This window comes from Acanthopagrus latus, chromosome 8, assembly GCF_904848185.1.
Source record: "Acanthopagrus latus isolate v.2019 chromosome 8, fAcaLat1.1, whole genome shotgun sequence".
NCBI classification, from domain to species: Eukaryota; Metazoa; Chordata; class Actinopteri; order Spariformes; family Sparidae; genus Acanthopagrus; species Acanthopagrus latus.
This window is the reverse complement of record NC_051046.1, coordinates 12525924-12549056: the sequence shown is the minus strand read 5'-3', so window position 1 is coordinate 12549056 and position 23133 is coordinate 12525924. Positions and strand designations below refer to the sequence as shown.

The 23133-nt window shown below is 40.8% G+C and overlaps 3 protein-coding genes across 15 annotated transcripts in view; 2 read left to right on the top strand and 1 right to left on the bottom strand.

The window, feature by feature from the left end:
• The first annotated feature begins 1654 nt into the window (after positions 1-1654).
• On the top strand, positions 1655-17453 carry atp8b4 (ATPase phospholipid transporting 8B4). Of its 4 annotated transcripts, XM_037108354.1 has the most exons (29): positions 1655-1783; positions 1853-1956; positions 3066-3124; positions 5604-5662; positions 5752-5865; positions 5951-6049; positions 6517-6578; positions 6712-6784; positions 7044-7114; positions 7248-7327; positions 7420-7578; positions 7689-7777; positions 8612-8808; positions 8923-9131; positions 9517-9560; positions 9630-9795; positions 9883-10071; positions 10351-10466; positions 10728-10892; positions 10978-11089; positions 11177-11282; positions 11543-11684; positions 12102-12285; positions 12984-13207; positions 13796-13879; positions 14468-14695; positions 14779-14917; positions 15007-15137; positions 15791-17453. In XM_037108354.1, the coding sequence occupies exons 3-29, from the start codon at positions 3094-3096 to the stop codon at positions 16106-16108; spliced, it is 3591 nt and encodes a 1196-aa protein (XP_036964249.1). In that variant the 5' UTR covers positions 1655-1783; positions 1853-1956; positions 3066-3093; the 3' UTR covers positions 16109-17453. The 4 variants fall into 4 exon arrangements, with proteins under 4 accessions (XP_036964249.1, XP_036964248.1, XP_036964250.1 ...); XM_037108353.1 differs by having other exon boundaries at positions 1674-1956; XM_037108355.1 differs by lacking the exons at positions 1655-1783; positions 1853-1956; positions 3066-3124; positions 5604-5662 and having other exon boundaries at positions 5820-5865; positions 5951-6411.
• galk2 (galactokinase 2) lies at positions 17282-22925 on the bottom strand. 4 transcript variants are annotated; one of them, XM_037108362.1, is made up of 11 exons: positions 22840-22925; positions 20908-20965; positions 20718-20806; positions 20305-20428; positions 20088-20181; positions 19844-19990; positions 19553-19651; positions 19198-19350; positions 18642-18852; positions 18086-18287; positions 17637-17844 (listed from the first exon to the last, which is right to left on the bottom strand). In XM_037108362.1, exons 2-11 carry the CDS (start codon positions 20955-20957, stop codon positions 17637-17639), a joined length of 1377 nt encoding a protein of 458 aa, XP_036964257.1. In that variant the 5' UTR covers positions 20958-20965; positions 22840-22925. The 4 variants fall into 4 exon arrangements, with proteins under 4 accessions (XP_036964255.1, XP_036964257.1, XP_036964258.1 ...); XM_037108363.1 differs by lacking the exon at positions 22840-22925 and adding an exon at positions 22251-22339 and having other exon boundaries at positions 20908-20959; XM_037108361.1 differs by lacking the exon at positions 22840-22925 and adding an exon at positions 22251-22336.
• cep152 (centrosomal protein 152) overlaps positions 22582-23133 on the top strand; it is a 14079-nt gene continuing 13527 nt past the window's right edge. For all 7 annotated transcript variants that reach the window (XR_005076677.1, XR_005076676.1, XM_037108352.1 and 4 more), the window contains exons 1-2: positions 22582-22724; positions 22876-22995. Coding sequence is in view for 5 of the 7 variants with exons in the window: in XM_037108352.1 (XP_036964247.1) it covers positions 22909-22995 (87 nt within the window). In the remaining 2 variants the exon portion in view is untranslated. The remainder of the gene's footprint in view (positions 22725-22875; positions 22996-23133) is intronic.

Genomic DNA, 23133 nt, shown 5'->3' with positions numbered 1-23133 from the left:
CAGGAGATGTAAGAGTGAAAGAAAGAGGACAAGACAAGAGAGAAAGAATAAACTGATATTGTGAAAAACGAAGTTGCAGCATTCACCTCAATAACTGAAGCAGAGGGGGAAATAAACACAGAAAAACATAGAATAACTCCATACAAGTCTCTGATATATCTAAGATCACCCTAGATGCATGGTCGAGCTGCAGTGAACATTTGTACTAATGAAAGGGTGTAAGGAAAACATTTTCAAAGCAGTATGTGATCTCTGGGCATTTTGCCAGACATGCTGTAGGGACCAATGTTTTCCAGTTGGTCCCCATCTACTTCAGTTGTTCAGCAGAATGCTGCAACACTGTTTTGCTGTGAAGCAAAGAAATGTTTTGTGGACTATGAAACTATGAAACTATGAACTTCTCCTTTCAGGCAGGGGTTTTCAAACTTATATGACATAACATGTGACTTTTATATTAGGTCAGGGGAGCAATCAGCGATAACAAGATAACATTTAGCCCAATCAACTGATTAACATCACATTACACTTCATGTCTTCAGTAATTAGGGTGCTGTGGGATGACACATTTTTTAGGCTATCCCAGAAGTTAGCATGGCCCTGGTTCCCTCAACAGAAACCCCATTAGATTTTTGAATTGTTTGTTTGAATTATTTTGGATCATACTACATTTTGTTCAGCATGATAATCTTCACAGATGAACACCGCTTTTGGGATATTCAAAGCCTATGTTAAATAGCTAGAAGTAAGAAGCTGACTTAGGCAATAAACAGACTGCACTGACAAGTACTACACACAATAGAATATTTAACAGTATTTTACAATTATTACAAAATACAGTAAGATACTGTTGTAATCCTCCATTAAACCCCCCAGGAACGGATTCGGTAGCGGGTTGTAGCTGTAGCTGTAGCCTTAAACTTCACCTTAGCTTATTTACTTGACTGGGTTTGTTTAGGGGCTGCCAGGTAGCAGATGAGAGGCTGACAAACTCCCATCTATCCGGCTGCTTCAGCTAAGGTAAGGTAAATGTAGGCAAAGGTTAACTTTGCATATATTCTATACAATGTAATGTGAAACGTAATTAAACGTTTATTAATTCATTTTATATTACGGAACACATGATTAATTAATTCGTTATCACGAGAAAACATTTTTGTTATATCGAGATAACCAGATAATAAGTCCTTGTCATGAGATAACAGCATAAAAAAAGAAAATACCATGGCCGTTCTCGGCTTCTGTATGTAGCCACATGATAGATACTAGTAAGGCTTGATAATTAATTTGTGCGTCATTTAATGATACATTTGATGTTGAAGAACAAAACCTGCAAAAATAAGTCTGTGGCCACCACAGACCTTGTTTCAGGCATATAATTGAAAAGCGATTCAAAAAGCCCATTGACTTCAGGAAAAAAGCGAACTGACTTCTGGGGTTAAGACTCGTTACTACACCACTTTAGTTGGCCTATTAAAAAATGTCTAGTTGTGATCTATTTTTGAAATTTCACCTGCATTTCATCTCCTCAGTATTTATTTAGTGTTCCTCAGTGAAGCGTGATTAGTGAGAGAGAGAGACGTGACTGCAGCACACACACACATGCACGCACGCACGCACACTCCCGCAGCCTCAGCTCCATGTTTTGGTGAGCAGTCATCAGTGCGTCTCTCTCTCTCTGAGCAGCCGGACTGCTTCTTGTTGCCTGCCTGCACCACCTTCACATCCTACACCGTCTGCAGTCTTCTTACTCACCGCAGCACCTGCATCAGTCCACACATGCCCGGTGATATCTGTTTGTTTATTTATTTATTTATTTATTTATTTATTTATTTATTTATTTATTTATACTAAGGAGGAGGATGACAGCTTCTACTGCGGATAAATATGTTGCTTGCCACTGAACGACAGGATACATGGCGACAACACAAGACTGCGCCCGTGACAAACTTGTGCAAGGTAAGAAACATAAGGATAACAAACCTACGTTACGTACTGTATATGTAACACTTAAAGGACTACATGCTACTACACACCTTGTTTAGGGGTTGTTTTGCTCACCTGGGATCTTTTGCTAAGGAGACACAGTTTCCTTAGGGATGCAGCTGCTTGGACTGCAAGAGTTTAATTTAAATGGCTCCTTTTAACAGGAAAGAAACAAGACGCCACTTAGATGTGACACCAAAGTATAGCTGCCTGTAATGCCACATGTAATGGTTGCTGACAAAACATAATAGAATACTTGATAGATACAGTAGAAAAATAAGCAATTAATACAGTAAATAGGGGTGAAATGTGGTGCTCATACTGACTCAATCCTCCTCATTCACTTCATGTCCCTGCCGCAGCTTCACACTTTTTATTGTAGGTGGTTAATGGTGGTTTCTCCCAGAGGCGTTCACATCCTTTATTGAAGATATAAATTGTAGTGATTCTGCGTTTAAATGTCAAAAAAGGACTTGACGTTTGTTTTATATTTTAGTGAATTGCACTACCTCTTCCAACAATGTTCAAACCCAGAGAAACCCATCAGTCTCCTCAAGGTAACACTGCGTTACATGTGGCTGAAGGAGACTAAACTTAACACCGATAAAAGTTTACCAATTTTACCAAAACTTTACCTCATCTGTCAACATTTGTGCCAGAGGCACATGGTTGTTTAATGGTATATATGTTGACAGTGTTGCAATTTTGACAGTCGCAGGTGTTTAATTGTGTCACTCAAGCAGAGTGTGTCCACCCAGCCACTTTACTTTATTGTACAGCGATAAAGCAACCTCACTTGCAATGAATATTGACATTAGTGCACCCCCCACCCCAGGATGCCCTCTATACTCAGCTAACATTTCTTGTTTTGTTTTGATTGAGAGCCCCCTGGTGGCAGCAGCTGCGTGTTGTCCATTTCAAATTTTGACAAAACATAACAGACTAAATAATAATGATAGATAAATAAATACATATAGAAGTACAAAGAGGCATTACATTTAAACATTTAAGTGAGTCTACTTTAGTAAACAAGCATACTTATTAGTTACACTCCACCGCATATATTTCTTCATGACCCTTAGGGAAACTCTCAGGAGGTCCCCGGGGAAGATGGCATTCTGGAGGAGAAATACTCACATTGGTAAGAATTTCTTTTTTTCTACATATTAGATTATGAAACAGCAGAAAAAAGTCTGTTTGGTGTGGAGGGCAAAGGTGTTAAACTGTGTAAATCATCCTGTACCGGTGCAGTGCTCTGGCTTAGAGAGATACAATTACACAGCAGCCTCAGCCTCTCTGGACATGTGGATTGTTAATATGTGTTTGTGCATGTATGTGTCATCTTAAGGAACCTGTTATCAGTATCTGCCTCACACACAGGTGACCTTCAGCTTGCAGGAACAGACTCAGATGTTTCCGGTTTTCAAGTAAATTAAAGACAGTCTGTTGTTGTCCTTTTGGGCAGACACATGTTCATCATCTGAGAGCTTCTTACATCAGTGTTGGACTCCGGAGAAATATGCTCCGAATGATTGTGAACCAAGAGTCTGCTGAAACAAAAAGCTCCTCCAGAAATAAATCTGTCAAAAGACAGCGATAACATTATTGCTTTTACACACCTTCTAATTAAATGTGTAAGTAGACCAATGTCTTTGAACAAGAAATGCCTTTCTTAATAATTAATTGTCATAGTAACTGATAGCAGGATGAGGCCAGTCTGTTGTGTGGGAAGGTCTATCCTGTCTCAGCTCTGTGCGTGTGTGTTATGCATAATTCAACAATGACTTAACCTCGTTTGGAAACAGCAGACCCAGCAGAGTGCTCCTCCAGACATCGCTCTGTGCAGGAAGTTTAGAGTGCTTTGATAAATGGTGTCTGTTTGAGAGTGGACATCTTCACTTTTATAAAGAATGTTGGAACACAATAATGAACCTTAATGTGTCTCATGGACACAAGAGCCAGGAGATGAATGCCAAAGTTGCAATTAATTCTTCAGGCTCACACCCTTACAGTTATTTATATTATCAAACCCATAGAGAGGACGCCTTCCAGTGTCCCCCATGGGACCTTATTTTGGAAAAAATGTGCACAGCAGTCGATCTTCAGAGACAAAAACATTTCCGATCCTGTTTGAATTGTGCGGTGACACACATGTGTTTTTTTTTGTCAATTTAAAAGATGATTTGTGAGTTAAGAAAGTCGCAGTTTAAAAATTGTAAAATGTGATTTAATACTAGATCATCTATAATCCCCTGAAAAACCACAACTTGTCATTTTCACCCCCAAAAAATTACGTTGTGTTAAGTAGATTTTTTAGCAGTATTGCAGCAGTATTGATATTCTCATCTAGCTTGCAAGAGAGCGAATAAGTATAGCCTATATTTAATTACTTAAATTAAACTGCCTGTGAAAATAAACAGTTGCATAATGTTTTCTGTAGTTTGAAGGGGGCTTTCCAAAGATTAATCACATTAATTTTGTTTTTTAGAAAGCCTACAGGCAGTACCGGTAAGTTAGAATTTGGGAGGCAGGGCCGGTTTAATGAAAGACTATTATCGGTTGCATCGATGAAAGTAAGATCCAGCGTTTTTGGAGCTTGATTCAATGTATGTAATGATGTAATGCTTCTTCAATTTTGAACATTACTTTTTAAACCTGTCTCTTGTGAATCCCTTCACTTTATGAAAGTGCAATACAAGATTGCACTACAGAGCAGGCAGGCAGTAAAGAGAAAGGAGAAAACAAAAGTAGAGCGCTGCAACTCAGAATAGACAATCTGTCAGGAGGCAAAAGGGGAGGTGCAGTGTATGTAACGAGGAGCTGATGAGGGAGCAGGTGTGCAGGTGGGTGTGGAGGTCAGGTGTTATGGAAAAGAGCGAACGCGCTGATCCCTACTCACCTCATTTTCTCGTCATTTCGAATGCCAAGGTGTCTCACATTTCCATAAACTGTAATGAAGAGGTGGGGACTCATTTTCTTTGTATGCGATAAAGACAAAGAAGGATTAAAGTTCACCCTGCGTTGTTTCTGTCAAGACCTTCTGAGGGCTCCGACTTCACCCCCTGACTTGAATTAATTTGTGAGAAATTAAAAAATGATTTGTTGCAGTCGACCTGATGCACTGTGGTGCTGCTACACTCTCATTCATCGGCTCTCATTATGTTCTCTGGGGAGCGGCTGAGTCTTGTGCAACATCTAGTGGTGAAATTTGGTTTTACCTCTCCGGTCCGCTCTTAGGCCTTGTATCAAACCAGTCTGATAGAAGTCTTAAATTGTCCCAACCCTACTGGGCTCCCGCAGATTTGTTTCACACTGAACAACACTTTTTTCCTTTACATTTTTGCCATTTCCAATCAAGTCCTCATCTATTTCAGCTGTTCAGGGGAATACTGTGATGCTGTTTTGCTGTGAAGCTCTAGAAATATTTTGTGGACTACAGAACTTGACTGTCCAGCTGTCCCTTCAAGTTCATGGAGTTATAGTTACATGGTGAATTTGACAGCTGGTTGTAGACCTAAGTCAGAAGAGGACAAAAACATTGAGGAATTATTATTTTTTTAATGTATGTGTCATTTTATTAACTTGTCTCCCAATAATGACCATGTGTCCTCTGTACATAGAGAAAGAGCGGCATGTGAAAGCCAATGCATGGGACTACAATGCCAAGTTCTGTTATGCCGTAAGTAGACCTTAATGTTACATTAAGTTGCTTTACCCACATGTGTAGCCTTTAGCATTTCATCAACTTCTAACTGTGTGGTTCTCCAGGACAATCACATCAAAACCTCAAAGTACAACATCTTCACCTTCCTGCCCATCAACTTGTTCGAGCAGTTTCAGAGGGTGGCAAATGGTTATTTCTTAGTGCTGTTGATCCTGCAGGTAGGAGAAACTGTGCTTGATGGCATGCATTTGTTTCAATGATAACATTTTTTGAGGAGGCTAAACTGCTTTTCTTCCCACGCAGTTAATTCCAGAGATTTCCTCTCTGTCCTGGTTCACAACCATCGTGCCTTTGGTGCTGGTGCTGCTGATCACGGCTGTCAAGGACGCCACAGATGACTATGTTAGTTCAGCTTTGTACGGCTTCTCTTCTTTTCCAATCAGAACAAATGTTATCGAGATATGTTAAAACCTATTGTTTATGTTGCAACTTGATGTTTGTCAAGGTCAAATTTTCTATTTGTCTCTTGACACAGTGCTCCCAAGGTCTCCTTAAAAAAACATCTGGTTTTGTTGCCACAAAAATGGCTGGAATTGGTCCGACTTTCGATAAAGATAGCCGCTTTGGTCGGCACAAAAACAGCTGAAAATGTCCCCTCAGACTCAAATTGTAGTCTCCTGCTCTGCGGCCTTGTTTGCTTGTAATAACAGCACTGCCATCCCCTTCTCCTCCAGATATGAAAGGGCAACTAATGAGCTTAAAATGTAAATATGTAATAACATTCGGTACAAATGTCAACCTTGGCTTATCTTTGGTTTGCAGAAACATTAACTGTTAACATTATATCCTGGTGACTGTCTGAATTTCAGTTTAGACATAAGAGCGACCAGCAAGTCAACAACCGCCAGTCTCAGGTTCTCATCAGGGGAAGGTACTTCATCACTCTGCTCTGTCTTTCTCCTGTGAATGGTTTGTGTAACGGCTGTAAAGCCAAATCACATTTGCAAATGATTTTATATGGCATGTTCAAGTACATTTACGTGGTTTGATTTTGAATTTTAAAGCTTGCAGAATGAGAAATGGATGAACGTTCGTGTGGGAGACATCATCAAACTGGAGAATAATCAGTTCGTTGCTGTGAGTAGGCTGCTCTGTTGTGGAGTGTTCTGACTCACCGAGAGTAGAGTGATTTTTTTTTTTTTTTGGCACCTTTCATTCGATATTGTCTGTCTTGTTCATACATTAGAGAGAAAATAGTCAGCAAAGGTTAGCAGTTATAGATTTCCTCTGGGACATTTAGAAGCTGCAGAGTGCTCTTGCAGGTTCAGCGGTGCAGAGTTTGATTTATTGCCCTTTTTTCTCACCACTGAGGATTTCATATTGGTTTTACACACAGGCAGACATCCTCCTCCTCTGTAGTAGTGAGCCCTATGGACTGTGCTATATAGAGACTGCAGAGCTGGATGGGTAAGTGCTTTGATCGTAAAACTGGAGAAAATCTAAACTGCCTTTAAACACATCATCATCACATGAGATTATGATTCTCTTGGTTTCCTGTGACATATTTCTCATTATAGTTTTTCTATTTCTACCCGAACAGAGAGACAAATCTGAAAGTACGCCAGGCATTAACCGTCACCTCTGATTTGGGCGATGTTGCGAAACTGATGAACTTTGATGGTGAGACGATCGTTTTGTTGTGCGCATGTCTGTGAGATTTCTCTAAGACTGATGTCTGATGTTGGTAAGGCTGGCTTTGCCCTCCTCCCCAGGGGAAGTCATTTGTGAACCACCAAACAACAAGCTGGATAAATTTACAGGAACTTTATACTGGAGAGACAATAAGTACCCTCTGGATAATGACAACATGCTGCTGCGGGGCTGTGTGCTCAGAAACACTGAGTGGTGCTTTGGGATGGTTATCTTTGCCGGTACGATTCTCCTCATCCATTAGCCATGTCTGTATAATGTTTTTTTGTTTTCTCTGGCCAGCTCCCTGTTTTATGTCCTTTCAACACTAATACTTGTTCCGATTTAACAGGGCTGCAAACCAAATTGATGCAGAACTGTGGAAGGACAACGTTTAAAAGAACAAGCATTGACAAATTGATGAACACTTTGGTCTTGTGGGTAAGCTATTTTTCTGCTTTTCCTAAATTTTATATATGCAGAATTAGTTTGATCTGTTGGCGACGTTTGTAAACACAGCATTGAAAATTATCCCCGACTCCATGGTTCCTCCATATTTTTATCATATGCATAGGGTCCCGACGTTTGTATTAATTTTTATTTATAGTTATCTTTATTGATGGTAATTTACAACAATTTGATTTTTGCAGAGGGGCCGAAATTCCCCAGACTCCCTTATAAAATCGTTCAGTTTGTAAGTTGCTCAGTTAGGAGAAACTTTATAGACTTTGTGAAGGATTGTTTCTAACAAAGTCTTTATTATTTGGTTCTTCTTGTACATTCGGCATGTGTTACAGCTTCATTGTAGGGGGTTGCGTCAGCCCCCATAGCACCTCTAGTTGTCGCATCCATGGTTGACACCCAAAAATTACCCAAAGACAGCAAAATAAGAAAGTACAGGCAAGGGCAGGGTCCCTGAGTGATGATTGAGAGGGAGGTTATATTTTTTGTATTCCAGCAAAAGCTTTGAATAATAAATCAAAATATGGTGAATCTTGCGTCTGCAAAATGTTCTTTGAATGCTCTGCACTCAGATGTTTGTACTTATTTTGGTTCATCCCCAGGTTGAAATTGTCTGGAACAATGCTGGAAGTTATGTCAGACAATAGTTTTATATGTACCAATCAGACTGAGGTTTAGTGAAAGCAAGTACACTGTGCAACATGTTGGGATAAGATGCTTCATAACAATCTTCTCTTATTTTTGTACAAATAAACAATTTAAAAGGCACCTTTTTTTTCAAAATGAACATGGAAATGATGGTCTGTATTTCAGATCTTTGCCTTTCTCATTTGTATGGGAGTCGTTTTGGCCATTGGAAACACCGTCTGGGAGAGCTGGATTGGCAGAAACTTCCAGGTGTTTCTGCCGTGGGCTGAGTCTCAGAGGAGTGCAGTATTCTCTGGCTTCCTCGCCTTCTGGTCCTACATCATCATCCTCAACACTGTTGTGCCCATCTCACTTTATGTCAGGTAAGAAAATACAGTAAACACGTGTCAAAAATGTAACTGCTGTTTCTTATGAACAAGTCACTTTTCCCTTAACTTCCTGTTCAAAGTGATGTATGATAAAATGCTTTCCTTCAGTGTGGAGGTTCTGCGGCTCGGGCACAGCTACTTCATTAACTGGGACCGGAAGATGTACCACAGTCAGACGGACACTGCGGCAGAAGCTCGCACCACCACCCTGAACGAGGAGCTGGGTCAGGTGGAGTTCATCTTCTCCGACAAGACGGGCACCCTCACCCGGAACATCATGGTGTTCAGCAAGTGCTCCATTGACGGACGGACGTATGGTACGAAGCTTTCTGTAACTCTTCAAAATTACCTTGAAATTTAGAAATAATTCACTCAAATATTACTAAAAGAATAACAAGGAAATAAAATGAACAAGTGAAAAAAACATTTAATTCCATTAATTTTGACCATACCGAATGTTTCCTTTATCTCTCCTAAAAACTTTTTATTAGCTTAAAGGGATTCTTTTGTGAGAGTTGTCTTCCAAACATTAAAATGCAGTTGTAGCAATTTATTCATCATCCACTGAGATTCTATAATAACTGTGGGAAACACTTAATTACATATTGATCCTCAGCATAGAACTAACAACCTTTCATACCGCCAGTTATATTTCATGTTTCACGCGATATTTAGGTCATTTCTTAATCTTTTCTCTCTCAGGTGATGTCTATAATGAATTTGACCAGAAGGTGGAAATTACAGAAGTAAGTCATGCTAAACAAGCACAATGTTTTAACTCTGTAAATAATACTAATAAGAACATTATTCTTCAGAAAACAGCCTGCGTGGACTTTTCCTTCAACCCTCTGTGCGACAGAAGGTTTAAGTTTTACGACAGCACCCTGGTTGAAGCCATCAAACTGGAGGATCCTGCAGTGTGGGAGTTCTTCAGACTGCTGGCTCTGTGCCACACCGTCATGCCAGAGGAGAAGAGTGAAGGTAAACTGTGCACGTTATCCAGTTGTAGCACCAGAAATAACTGAGTTTATATCAGTGGTTCTGATTGATGTTTCTGTTAACATGAAGGACATTTGGTGTACCAGGCCCAGTCACCCGACGAGGGAGCCTTGGTCACTGCAGCGAGAAACTTTGGGTTTGTCTTCCGGGCCCGGACCCCCGAGACCATCACACTGTGTGAGATGGGACGAGCTGTCACCTACCAGCTGCTGGCCATACTGGACTTCAACAACGTGCGCAAGAGAATGAGTGTCATTGGTTAGGTCTTCACTTATAACAGCAATGCTCCATTTAGCTTTCAAGTGGTCAGCGTGACATCATGCCCGCATTCATCACTTAGAAATGTTCTGCATGCATCAAAATACCCGACAGCATGCCTGACTTCATATATAACATTATTAATGGTACCTCTGATGATTAGGGATGAATCTGCATTAAAATAGCATGAAGTAAACTGTCCAGGTGCATGCTTCTGGTGTATTAGTTGTATGTATGCAGGATGAGTTTGAGTTGTGCTCTCTGCTTGTGTTTTCATAGTGAGAAATCCACAGGGCCAGATTAAACTCTACTCTAAAGGAGCTGACACTGTTATCTTCGATCGTCTGGATCCACGCAGTGAAGACCTCATGTACACTACCTCAGAACACCTCAGTGTAAGTGTTCAGACTCAAGCACAGTATGCATTTAAAAGGCAACACTGGCAGAAAGAGAACAGCCGTGGTCGAGTGAGTCAATAAAGAGAGGGACTGGCATTAGTGAGAACAAAGCTGTGAACCAGAGATTTTTTTTTGGTTGTTTCTTGTGTATTTAATTATTTTTTATAGTTTAATAAAAATTGCTAAAAACCCCAAACCAATGTTACCTTAGCTGGATTTTATTAGTGCCTCTATGAACGTGATCATTTTCTTCTGCAGGAATTTGCTGGAGAAGGACTTCGAACATTAGCTCTGGCTTACAAAGATCTTGATGAAGATGATTTTGAAATTTGGATGAAGAAGCTTCTGTTCGCCAGCACCGTAATTGAGAACCGAGAGGATCAGCTGGGTGCCCTCTACGAGGAGATCGAGCAGGGCTTGAAGGTAACATTGACCTCCTTTTGTTTAGATTCATGAGGCGTTCAAACTCATTTAACCTCTGCAGACTTAATTTCAATTCTTGTTGAAGCTGCTAGGAGCCACAGCAATCGAGGACAAACTGCAAGAAGGAGTCCCAGAAACTATCGCCTGTCTAAATCTAGCCGACATCAAGATCTGGGTTCTCACAGGAGACAAACTAGGTAAGATAATTCACCTTATTTGCCTTTGACCAGACAAACTGTTCCTGTGAAAAGCTACAGAGATGTTAACTGTTTAAAACATTTCAGAAACAGCGATGAACATCGGCTACTCCTGTAACATGCTGCGAGACGACATGAATGAGGTGTTTGTTGTCTCTGGCCACACACTGCAGGAGGTGCAGCAGCAGCTCAGGTGACACGCTGTCCTCTGTACTGTCACCTCCACTCACACACCGGTCGATACTGTCAGTACGACTCAAACTGAAAATCCCTGAAAGTATAAAATCTTGAAAATTCATATTTACTGGATTCTTTAATGATGTGATATGTGCCATTTAAGGATTTTGTATGTGGTGATTTGACTTAATTGCTGCAAAAGCCATGCCAGACACATCAGACATGCATGTTTTTCTTTGATAAAGCGTGTCCAATCTCTAACTTCTCTGTCCTCAGGAGCGCAAAAGAGCACATTCTGGGCCTGAGTCGAGTTGGCAGTGCAGGCGATGTTGAGAAGACAGATACGTTTCTCCGTGACTCTGTGTTTGAAGAAACCATCATCGCAGAGTATGCGTTAGTCATCAACGGACACAGCTTGGTAAGCTACTGAGACGTGGCACATTCTCTAGCAATTTCCTTTGTTGGAAAAATAAATCTATCTGTCTGGTTTGCTTGTTTTTATTTTGACCCTGATGCCTGCAGGTTGTATTTTGTTAAACGGGTGTTGTGATGCTGCTGCTGACTCCGGCATCTCTGTATGTGATGCTGACTGTGCTAAGACTGTAATGAGCAGAGAGCTGCTGGGCCGCTGAGGGCCCTCGGCTCTATTACAGGTTTTCATTAAGAATCCATTTCCCCACATGGGAGCTGCGCCTCGAGTCAGGTGTGTGATGCACAACAAGCCGGTGGAAATGTTACACTGAGTTGTTGCTTGGTGTTGCCTCTGCAGGGGGTTGATGTTATGTGTTGGTAATGATGAGGTTTAACAGGTGTGAGGTCTGTGATGTCACCGCAGGCTCACGCTCTGGAGCCGCTGCTCGAGCACATCCTGCTCGACGTGGCCTGTTTGTGCAAAACAGTCATCTGCTGCCGGGTCACTCCGATGCAGAAAGCCCAGGTGGTGGAGCTGGTGAAGAGGCACAAGAGGGCCGTCACCCTGGCTATTGGAGACGGAGCCAATGACGTCAGCATGATCAAGAGTAAGTCTCGGGATTGATGGGTCTTCCTCATCCACCCAAGGGTAAGATGACACACCGAAATGGCAACTTTGGGAACAGCAGCATGAAGCATCTGAGTCACGTACTACCTTAACATTTGAGTCACAGAGCATTGATTCTCATTTTCCACCAAAACATATGCCTATAAACATAGGTGACTGTTTAACTTCCCATAACCCCTCTCCTTCCCTGAGTAGCAGAGAGATTGTAGGAGTCGTTTAGCTGAACATGTCAAGTCTCATCTGCCTGACTCATTGATCCTTTATCTGAGTGAGGTTTGTGTAAGGTCAAATCTAGAGGGCCCCAACGATGAAATATCAGTAGCCAGCCAGTACTGTGTTGATTGATAAATCCATATAACTGTGGTGCTGAAGCTGCAGATTGTATGTGCTATATACTCAATTCTATACTATATTGTAGCCTGTATACTCTATAGAGTAGAGTCACCTTCACGATCAAAGTGCCATGTAGCAACGTGTCGTGTCGCCTGTTGCATATTCACAGACACGTTTGAGTTACAGATATTTGTGTGATTCTCAAATCATGAATGGAAATAATCAGCCAATTTTAAAGTGATATTTGTCATTTTAAGTATAGTGAATATTTCAGTAATTATTCAATGATGGTTACTATTTTTCATTTCAAAGGGAAGTGACCCACACTGTGTGTTTCTTCCTCAGCGGCTCACATCGGTGTGGGTATCAGCGGTCAGGAGGGGATGCAGGCTGTTCTGGCCTCAGATTACTCCTTCGCTCAGTTTCGGTACCTGCAGCGGCTCCTCCTGGTGCACGGCCGCTGGTCCTATTTCCGCATGTGCAACTTCCTGTGCTATTTCTTCTACAAGAACTTTGCCTTCACGCTGGTTCACTTCTGGTACGGTTTCTTCTGTGGTTTCTCAGCTCAGGTAAGAATACTGTGATATGTCAGCGAGATATCTTAAGTTTCTCTTTTTTATGCTGAGCTGGAAAGATAAACAAACACATCTGTACAGACTATCATTTGGATAATTTGTGTAATGTTGACCTTATTCCAATGTTTTTGTTTTAATCTTTTATATATATTTTTATCATTCTTTTTTATTGCCCTTGAATTCCATGTTTTTATTGCATTTTTTTGTCTAATGATCCATTATAATTGCACATTAAGCCCCTGGTTTAAAGTTTATTATTGTTTATTTATTAACCATGTACATCAACAATCCCATGTCATTGAAAATAACTGAAAACAGTTGATTGGCTCTTTTCTCTTTTCTCCTGATGGTCATTCCCTTAGTCTGATTTCTGATTTTATTAACTGAAATACACGTAATTTCATGTATATTAACTTTTTGCATGGGAAATAAAATCATTCCTTGTCCTTACTGCATCTTTGTGCGCTTAATAGCCTTATCTACTGTCAGTTTGTGGGAGACTTCACTATGAAATGGGGGTCTATGAGCATAAACCACCTCACAGTTTTTTTAATCATGTATATATCTGTTCTCTCTCCACAGACTGTGTATGACCAGTGGTTTATCACCCTCTTCAACATAGTCTATACGTCTTTACCAGTCCTGGCAATGGGACTTTTTGATCAGGTAATAGTGTTAAATAAAGCACTGATGTATATAAGAGAAAAGACAAGGTTGGTACCTGTCTAATAATGATAGTATTGACCAATTCATCTGACCTGTTGTAACAAAAGGTAACACAAAGCATTTAATTTGTATCATAGTTATTGATATAACAAAAAACAAATAACTTAATCACAATTTAGTTGCTTATTTCTTCTCAATCCCCAAAACTATTCCCTCCCTGTCATTTGTGAACAATAAAAATCCAGAGAACAAGACTCCAAAAAACTTTAAAAACTAAACTGACAACATAAAATGAACACAGACATCAACAAGTCAAGTCAAATCTCTTACTCTTACTTACAAGTCAAGTCTTACTCTTCCAAGTCGTTTATTTAACAGTGACTTGACTCGACCCGAATCTAACTCACGTCATCATTCAAGTTCACATCTCCGGGTGGTACGACAGTAAATTGAACTTACGGTGTGTGTGACTGGAACTCCTAACCTGATCAACCCTCAAACAACTAACAGCAAGCACTTACTTCACTCCTTGTACCAATACATCATAACATATCCCATAACAGTCACAATTGCTCCGTTTTCTTAAAGGATGTGGATGACCGGAACAGCCTTCGCTACCCGTGCCTGTACAAACCCGGCCAGCAGAACCTTCTCTTCAACAAGCGCCAGTTCTTCCTGTGCGCGCTGCAGGGGATGGGCACCTCGTTCCTGCTCTTCTTCATTCCTTACGGAGCCTTCTCTGTCATGGTAAAAGAGGACCAACAGGCGTTTGCTGTCACCATAGCAACATCGTTGGTCATTGTCGTCAGTGTCCAGGTAAGAGTGCAAACGGAACAAAGGAGACAAATATAGCTCTGTTGGTGAGACAGACGATTGTGAAGCATGTTTTCTGTCCCCAGATTGGACTCGACAAACACTACTGGACAGCTGTCAATCACCTCTTCGTATGGGGCAGCATCACAATCTACTTCGCCATATTGTTTGCAATGCAAAGCAACGGCATGTTTGGCATCTTCCCAAGTAATTTCCCGTTTGTTGGTAAGTCTGTCTCAGTCGGGTTTGTGTGAAGGAATAAAACCGATGTATGGAAGTCTAAATAAATTGAAAGTTGTGGTTTTTTGTTCCAGGCACGGCACGCAGCTGTCTCTCCGAGCAGAGCGTATGGTTGGTGATTCTGCTCACCACTGTGGTGTGTGTCGTGCCCGGCTTAGCTGTCAGCTTCCTGAGAGTAGACCTCTTCCCAACTCTAACAGATAAGGTACAATAACTTTCATGCATTTACAGTGTTTACAGTGTCAAGTATAGTTTGGAGGTGGTTGTACTTTACTTGGGTATTTCCATTTTAATGCTACTTTTTACTTGTACCCTTCTACATTTCAGGAGGAAATACTGCACTTTTTACTACATTACATTTGGTCACAGCTACAGTTACTCTTAGGTTAAGAAAAAATTATGATCGTCTTAAAAAATACAGTTCATAAAGAGACTTTTTCTTCCCTCCTGCCTCATTTGTCATCTCACTACCCCTCAGATTTATGTCATGACACTTTGTAGGGGCCAGATCTTTAGATTGGGACCCACTGGACTAAATGACCAACTTGTACATAAAATAGTTAAATTAGCTCCACCTCGAGCAGCTGCAACAGTGAATTACTGCTTACACATTGATGCATCAGTAGTAATATTAATATACCAGTCACAGGGGATACTTCTTGCTTTTACTTCAGATACTTAAAGTACATTTTCCTGCTAATACTTCTGTATTTCTACCTACATTTAAGCAGGATGTCATGAAAAAAAAAACATTAAGTGGTATTGGAGTATTCTTACCTTGTTGTTCTACTATGTTCACTGATGTAAATAAAAAGGACAGAAAACTTATCTTTTCCTCCCACTGCTGTATCTTGACAGGTTCGTCGTCTACAGCAGTCCAGAAAGAGGGAAGGACCTCAGGGGCAGAACCTGAGGCGAGTACGCAGGACGAGCTCCCGCCGCTCAGCCTACGCCTTCTCCCACCAGCAGGGCTACGGAGAGCTGATCACCTCGGGCAAAAACATGAGGGCGAGCGCAGTGTCTTCTGCTCGCTCCCCTGGAAGAACGCCACACAGCTCAAACTGGATAGAAAACATGCTGAAGAGAAAGAATGAAGTGTCCTGCATCTCTGATGAAAGCAGCGACAGAGCAAAAAACAGACTCCCCAGCTGCAGCACAGAGCCTGAACTCCACTGACAGAGACTGTACTCGCTGCAGGATACCAAGCACAAGGGATGAGTGTCCTCCATTTGAGGGAGTTCATGCTCAAAACCAACAACACAGATGTACCTCATTTTTTTATTAGTGTGAATCACGTGGACTGAATGTCAAAGGCCTGCCGAGACATGTATGATAATCTCAAGGAAGCGTTTTTGATCTTTACTGTGAAAACTCATCTTGACAGCAGCAGGTATCATGTAGGACACTATTATGCATGAGTTGCTATAGTTAGAGAAATAATTGCCGTCCTGCGTCAACTGATACAGCTAAATCTTTAAATGGTTGGTGCATTGATTCAGTGGCGTTCATGATCAATAAAGAACGGTTGGGACATTTCAGTACCCTAAGGGGAACAATGACAAGCAAAAACAGAAAGTTAGACTTTCGTAACTTCCATCTGTAAAGCCTATGCACTGAAACTCTAGTCTGAATTTACAAAGTGCTAGAATACAAGTGTCTCTGTAATATTGACATAAAAGCTGCTGAATATGATGATAAGCACAACTTAATTATTACTTTAAATACACTGAATGCCTCTGAATGATTCTGTTTTCCCTGTGCTGTGCCTTGAATGATTCCTGTAACAGATTATACAGCATTTCTATGATATTTGAAGGTTCTTCCTGAGTTTATTCAAAGAAATGTGCAACACTAGAATGCATGGCTTGAATCTGTTAGCCTCTTTAAAATACAAAGCTCGCCCACGCTTTTAAACATAGTACAACATTTGAGTTATTACCGAACAGGATGCCAGTTGCTTCTAATAATCAAGAAAATAAAACATACGGAGTAAAACTTAGAGTATGCTGGACATCGACTTTGAAAACCTCTACTATAAGCCAACAACATTCATTCTTTAGTTCAATGTTTACATGTCCACTACAGTCTCAATACATTAATGTGTGCCTTAGACCTCCGAGCCTACGCCATCACTGGGTGAAAATAGATCCTATGGACAAGCTCAAGCCTAGCATGTGATCTTAGGATCAGGGCTCAATTTCCCTACAGCTCACACACCGACACTCTCTCACAGCCAGAAGAAACATGCATAGCCAGAAAATATTTCTTTGTGATTTCTCTCCCTTGTTTCTGCATTATGATCATGTACGATAAAAAAAAGGATGGATGAATTTCATACAGCAGCACAAATTAAACATGATTGTTGTTTTATTTGTCCTCTTTTAGAAATCAACTTATAAAAAAAACAAAAAACAAAACGCCAAACATTCCTGATTTTAATAAACATGTTTCGACACAAAAAACAATATTCCCTTTGTAAGAAATAATTCACCACTGTTAATGATATTTTGGCCCTTGTTATTCAAGAATAATCTGTGGAAAGTGAAGAAGTTAAAGTAAACAGCAAAGTAAGGGTGACATTTTGCATTGTTATTTGCTAGTGCCCCCTGTCTCAAGTGAAAGTGTGAAAATTGCCATTTATTTCCCTGCAGCCATGTTTGTAAGACTATATGATAGCTGTATAAACAGACATCACTGGTGTCTTTCACTCCTCGAGTAAAACTGCAGCTCCTCCACCTGGCCTCGACACAAACAGACTCTGTTTCTCCATCGCTGCTCTGCGTGGGTCAGGGAGGTAGTAGGCCTCCCTCACTGCTTGTAAGAAGGACTCCACCTTCTCATCAGGAACCATGGAGACGGCACAGCCGCCCCAACCTGCTCCTGTCAGCCGAGAGCCCACAGCCCCCGACTTCCTGCAACCAAGAGCGATAAGAAGAAAGTGTCAAGTCTGTATTTCACTTAAGAGGAATGAGGGATATAACTTGGAAGAGATGGTAATGTTGTCAGATCAAAAACTGAGATCTCATCGTGGTTAAGACAATATTTCCAAATCCACTGTATACAGTACACAGGCCCATATTCATTCACTGACCAACCAACACTAAAAATGAAAAATATAAGAGATCCACGCAGGTGAAACTTTGCTGTACTCACAGACAGATGTCCACCAGCTGATCCAGTTCAGTGCAGCTGCACTCATACAGGTCTCTGCAGCTGGCATGGCTCTGGTTCATCAGGTCTCCCAGTAGCTGTACGGAGTCGGCAGGTTCAGAGTCACACACGTTTTTGAACCGCAGCACCCGCGCAGCTTCACCGTACACGTGCTTGGCTCGCTGGTGCAGCTTGAAATGCATCTCTGAGATGAGAGAGAGAAGAGACAGATGTAGTTTGTCAAGTTTGTCTGGACCTGCCCAACTTCATGCTTGGTTGTCGTGATGTTCACATAGGGCTGGATGAAACTAACCAATTAAATAGCATGGTGTTTTTCAACACATTCCCTAAGAGATAAGAGTTAAAATGGGTAAAAAAATCTTTAAAAAAAAGTAAATCCATAAGTCCCCACTTTGTGAAAGTGACTTCAAACAGCTAGCCAATCAGAAAAACTGTCATTTTTTAACCTTAATTTTATTAACTGGATACTAAGCTTTCAGTGATAATTCAGCTCTGACATATAAAAAATACACAGAGGTTACTGCGTGATGTTTCTCACCATGCTGGGTGTTAGCGCTCAGCAGCTCTGTTGAAAACTGCTCCGAGGTGATGCCCAGCACCTTGCAGATCTCCTCTCGGCCGTATGGCTCAGGATGCAGCACCTCGTCCACCAGAGCCAGCATCTCCTCCAGGGAGGCCTTCAGCTCCATCTGAACCTGGGCCAGCTTCATCAACCTGCTCGGGTCCAGACCCCGGGCCTGGGCCAGTATCTGAGGGCACACACACCAAGACATGTTTTTAACCAACTCTGATGGAGCCACTCACACACAACTGTTTGATGTCAGTAATGAGACGTAGAGATGTTTCAAGAAATTCTTTCCACTTAATTATAAATAATATTGATATTCACAAGTATTTGTTTCAGATCAAAATGTTTTTTATGCAGTGCTCTACTGACTCTAGTTTGTAACCCAGCAGCAGGTTATTAATTATATATTAATTCCAATATGCAACAAGGAAAGCAAGGCACAATCAAACTCAATAATCTCAATAATCCATATAATCACACATCACTACTCCAGAATCAGGTTGAAAGCCGTACTATATCACCATACCTTTGTCGCGATGCGACACTCCACCACACGGATGTTGAAGTGAGAAGAAGCAGCTTTGTTCATCTCCACACAGCAGTTGGAGATCACAAACACAGCCCCACCAGGGAGCTTCACATCAGTGGCTCTCAGAGGCTGGAACTCTATCAGCTTGGCCTGAGAGACATAAGCAAAAAAACTCATAACACAACTGGTGACTGTTATCTACACAGAAAAGGATCATCAGCAACAAACCGTTATTGAAATCACTACTTGTGTGGCGGGACAGGCTTTTTTTAAGACATTCACTTGGTGTATTATTAGACTGGATGACCATATGATCCTGATCAACCTGTTGGACCTTCACTGAGCAACGTACCGTTCCCTTCTCTGCCAGGAATGAGATGGACTGGTCCATGCCTCCGCCCTCTGTGCCGATGTAGCGCTCACATCTGGCACATAGCTCGGCAAGCGCCACCTAGAAGACAATAATGAGAAAAGGAATTAATATTTTAAAATGACAAATATACTTGCATAATGACAACTGCTGTGGAGGTGAAGAACATTATGAGTTGCATTTGCTTCTCAAATAAACAATTTTTTGCTGATATTCATATTTTTTCCTGTGCAAAGGAGGTTGGTTTGTCATCAGGATTCTAAATCACTGTACCTTGGAGAGCGACTTCTGATTTGCCTCCATTGTTACAAGCCCGGCACAACAAACTAAGGCACTAGAGCTGGATAGGCCCGAGCTCGGAGGAATGGTTCCATCGACGACACATGACATCCCAGCCAACTGAACGATCCCAAACTTCTCCTGTGAAACAAAACAGCAGCAAGGTTATTCCATAATTGTAAATGATGTTTTCTTACAGCACTGAACACTACTAATAAGGACAAAATACACATCTTACCTGGATACCTTTCACTCCACAGAGAAAATAATAATGCCACTTTGGATTTTCTCTGTCGATGGCGATGTCCTCTGAACATGACACGGAGTAATCCCTACAAAGTGACAAACACCCTGAAAATGGACAATAACTTACATGCACTTTAAGCTCCTGAACTAATTACACAAGCACAATGTAAATAAGTAGTCAACACTGATCATGGATGTTCAAGTCTTACTTGTATTGAGGGTTTGTGTTGGCCAGTGTGATTGTCCCTGAAGTGTTCACTGAGACGGCTGCGAGGATATTCGGTTCAATGGCCATGGGAAGGACAGAATAGCCGCAGTAATCGATATGCTCTCCTGTCCAATATGAAAACATTTATTCAAAAACGATGTATATGAAGGATTTTACAGAAAGTGTAAAGTGGCAGATCATTTAAATACTTTAGTGCAATACCTCAAAACTGAACCATACTTAGGTAAAAGTAGTTAATCACATCCATCATTGTTCTTTTCTGTCTTTATTATGTAATTTTGTTGCTGGAGGTTCACTGTATTTGGGGCAAATAAAGCAACATAAACTCAATCTGCAATAATTGACAATCCACTGTCTAAGTCAACCAAGACCTACTATATAAAATGATATTACCTATTAGATTTACCCGTCCTGGTGCATATGCATAGAAGAGAGGAGCTTCTCCATACTTAGTCTCAAAAGTATTCTTCAGGTTTTGCAGCCTGTAATGAATGAAGAAATGAAGTATCAGACAGAACAGGCTACATATGTGTTTTCTCGCCCTCTGTCTCACCGACCATCAGAACATCTCCCTATTACTCACCGTTCATTGGCAGTAATCTTAGTCCTTAACTTTGGTGGGTTAGTGGCCATGTCTGCAACTTAAAAAAAAAAAATTATGAACGTACTTCTTGTTCTCGGGCTGGAGAACTCAAAGCTTGTCACATATCCTGATCACGATCAGCTGACTGTCATCAGAGTAAACCGCTGAACTGAGATCAGTTCTTAATCACGAGTTCAGCTCAGATTAGTGCTGGTTAGTTCCTGTTTGTAACAAAAGAGCTGACTCTGAAACAGTCGAGGCTGCTGCAGCGGCCAAAACACGGAAGTATCTGTAGAAGGAGGAGTGGTCGTTCAACGTACGCAGCGGAACGCAGGTGACGTGATGACGTCACGATATATGTAATTTTTTTCTTCAGTTGATTCAAGATTTTTCAGCAACACCGAGGTCCTCCCAGTGGCATTGGCAGGAAGTGACACCGCAGTGGCAACCTGTGGCATGTCCGTGGCATCTCTGCTTGTTTACACATTTTAATGTGAATGTAAAATATTGTACTATTTTTATTTTTAGAATTAATATGTATATATGTATATATCATACAATAAACATATTTATATATATAAAATATATATAATATTAGATTAAACCTCATTTAACTTGAATAGTGAGTAGTTACAAGATCATCTGAGAAGTCACAGAATGATTAGTTAATTCAATTTAATTCATGAAATAAACAAACAACAGTTTGATTGATTTTACTTTGATTGCAGAGTGGGGAAATAACATATGGGATATCGCATTAATACAACGCAACAACAGTTTGATTGGAATGCACGAAAAACATGATTCAAGAAAAGATAATAAAAGCGGAATTATTGTTTTTTTGCATGTGAATATTCGAATATTACCGACTCTAATCACGAATCCGTCATGTTATAGTCAATCGCACACAGACTGGCAGTCATTTAAGATTTAAAGAGAAAAAAAAAGCGAAGACACTGGATTTTAATAACTAAATGTAAATCACTGGGCACTTGATAATGATTGGGAGGAAGATTTATTATATGTTTGTGTGACTACCGCTGTTATGTGATGTTGTGAATAAAAGTTGTGAAAATGAACACATGCGTAATTAATTACATGCATTTAAATCAATCTTAAAGGAAGTGAAATTGTTGAAATTTTCTTTGAGACCCTTTTGAGCTTCATTTTTCTAGCGAAGACGGCGACTACACTTCCCATAACTCTTTAGAAACTGTTACCATGGAGACACGATTAGCTTCTCAGTTCCGGTGTTTTGGTAGCAAAAACAAAAAAGGTTATGATATAGCTTCTACCATGCAAGTTATGTAACAGTGAATGGAATGTTAAACCAGTTTACGCACCTGTTAGTGAGTTAATGTATAATGTAGTGAGTCCGACTCGTGTTAATGTCGGTGTATTTGTGTGTATGTGTTCTGCTGGCGGTGGATTGGCGCTGCTAATGCGCGCGAGTTTTCAAAGTGGGCGAGTCTTCTGCTCTTAAAGTGGACGTGCTAACGGCTAGCCCGAGTTAGCTTTACACCTCACAAAGTTAACTGCTGGGCAAAAATTGTTCGCGAACTGGCACCAAACTTGTCAGTGGGGCAGCGAATCTACGCCTTTCACCAAACGTGTTTGTCGTAGGGGTTTCTAAAGCATGGCCAGGTCATCTTTTTGGATGTTTGTCGGGCTCGTTGCGGCTAAAACAAGCTAATATGGCTACTTCTGGTTAGCTAGTGACACTGCTTTGTGATGTAAACAGTAGTAGCAGTTGATACCGTTAAATAAAGGATTAAGCACCCCACTAAAAGAAACATCTGTCTCATTGATGCCAGCAGGTAAGATCAAGATACTTGTCTGTTTTACGGGTCCAAATCAGTGCTGAAGATAACTTTAGCTGTATTGTAGAGAAGAAAACGGTGATCCTATATTTATCTACGAATGTAACGATACCTTTCTTGTTTGCTTGTAATTTCTCCCTTCTCGCAGGACACCCTAATTTACACCAGTAGACTGTGCATCATGTCTATTGACTTTGACAGCGCTGCTCTTCAAACACAGCATGATGAAGAAGAATACGACCAGGAAGACTATGCAAGAGAGCAAGAGGTAAGGTATAAACTTTAATCTTTGCAGAACTGTAAAATTGCTTGGATGACGTTACTGTTGCATTTACGTGACATTTTCAGACATCCTTTATCCAACATATTAGATGACAGATTCTGATACAACTACATTGTATAGTTG

Excerpts from the sequence above, each read along its gene's own strand:
- atp8b4 (XM_037108354.1), top strand. The coding sequence starts at position 3,094 with ATGGCATTCTGGAGGAGAAATACTCACATTG. Across the intron at positions 5,663-5,751 it reads ATGCCAAGTTCTGTTATGCC|GACAATCACATCAAAACCTC; the intron begins GTAAGTAGACCT and ends GTGGTTCTCCAG. Across the intron at positions 9,561-9,629 it reads AGAAGGTGGAAATTACAGAA|AAAACAGCCTGCGTGGACTT; the intron begins GTAAGTCATGCT and ends ATTATTCTTCAG.
- galk2 (XM_037108362.1), bottom strand. The coding sequence starts at position 20,957 with ATGGCCACTAACCCACCAAAGTTAAGGACTAAGATTACTGCCAATGAA. Across the intron at positions 19,991-20,087 it reads GTGGAGTGAAAGGTATCCAG|GAGAAGTTTGGGATCGTTCA; the intron begins GTAAGATGTGTA and ends TTTGTTTCACAG. Across the intron at positions 18,288-18,641 it reads GAGCGCTAACACCCAGCATG|AGATGCATTTCAAGCTGCAC; the intron begins GTGAGAAACATC and ends CTCTCATCTCAG.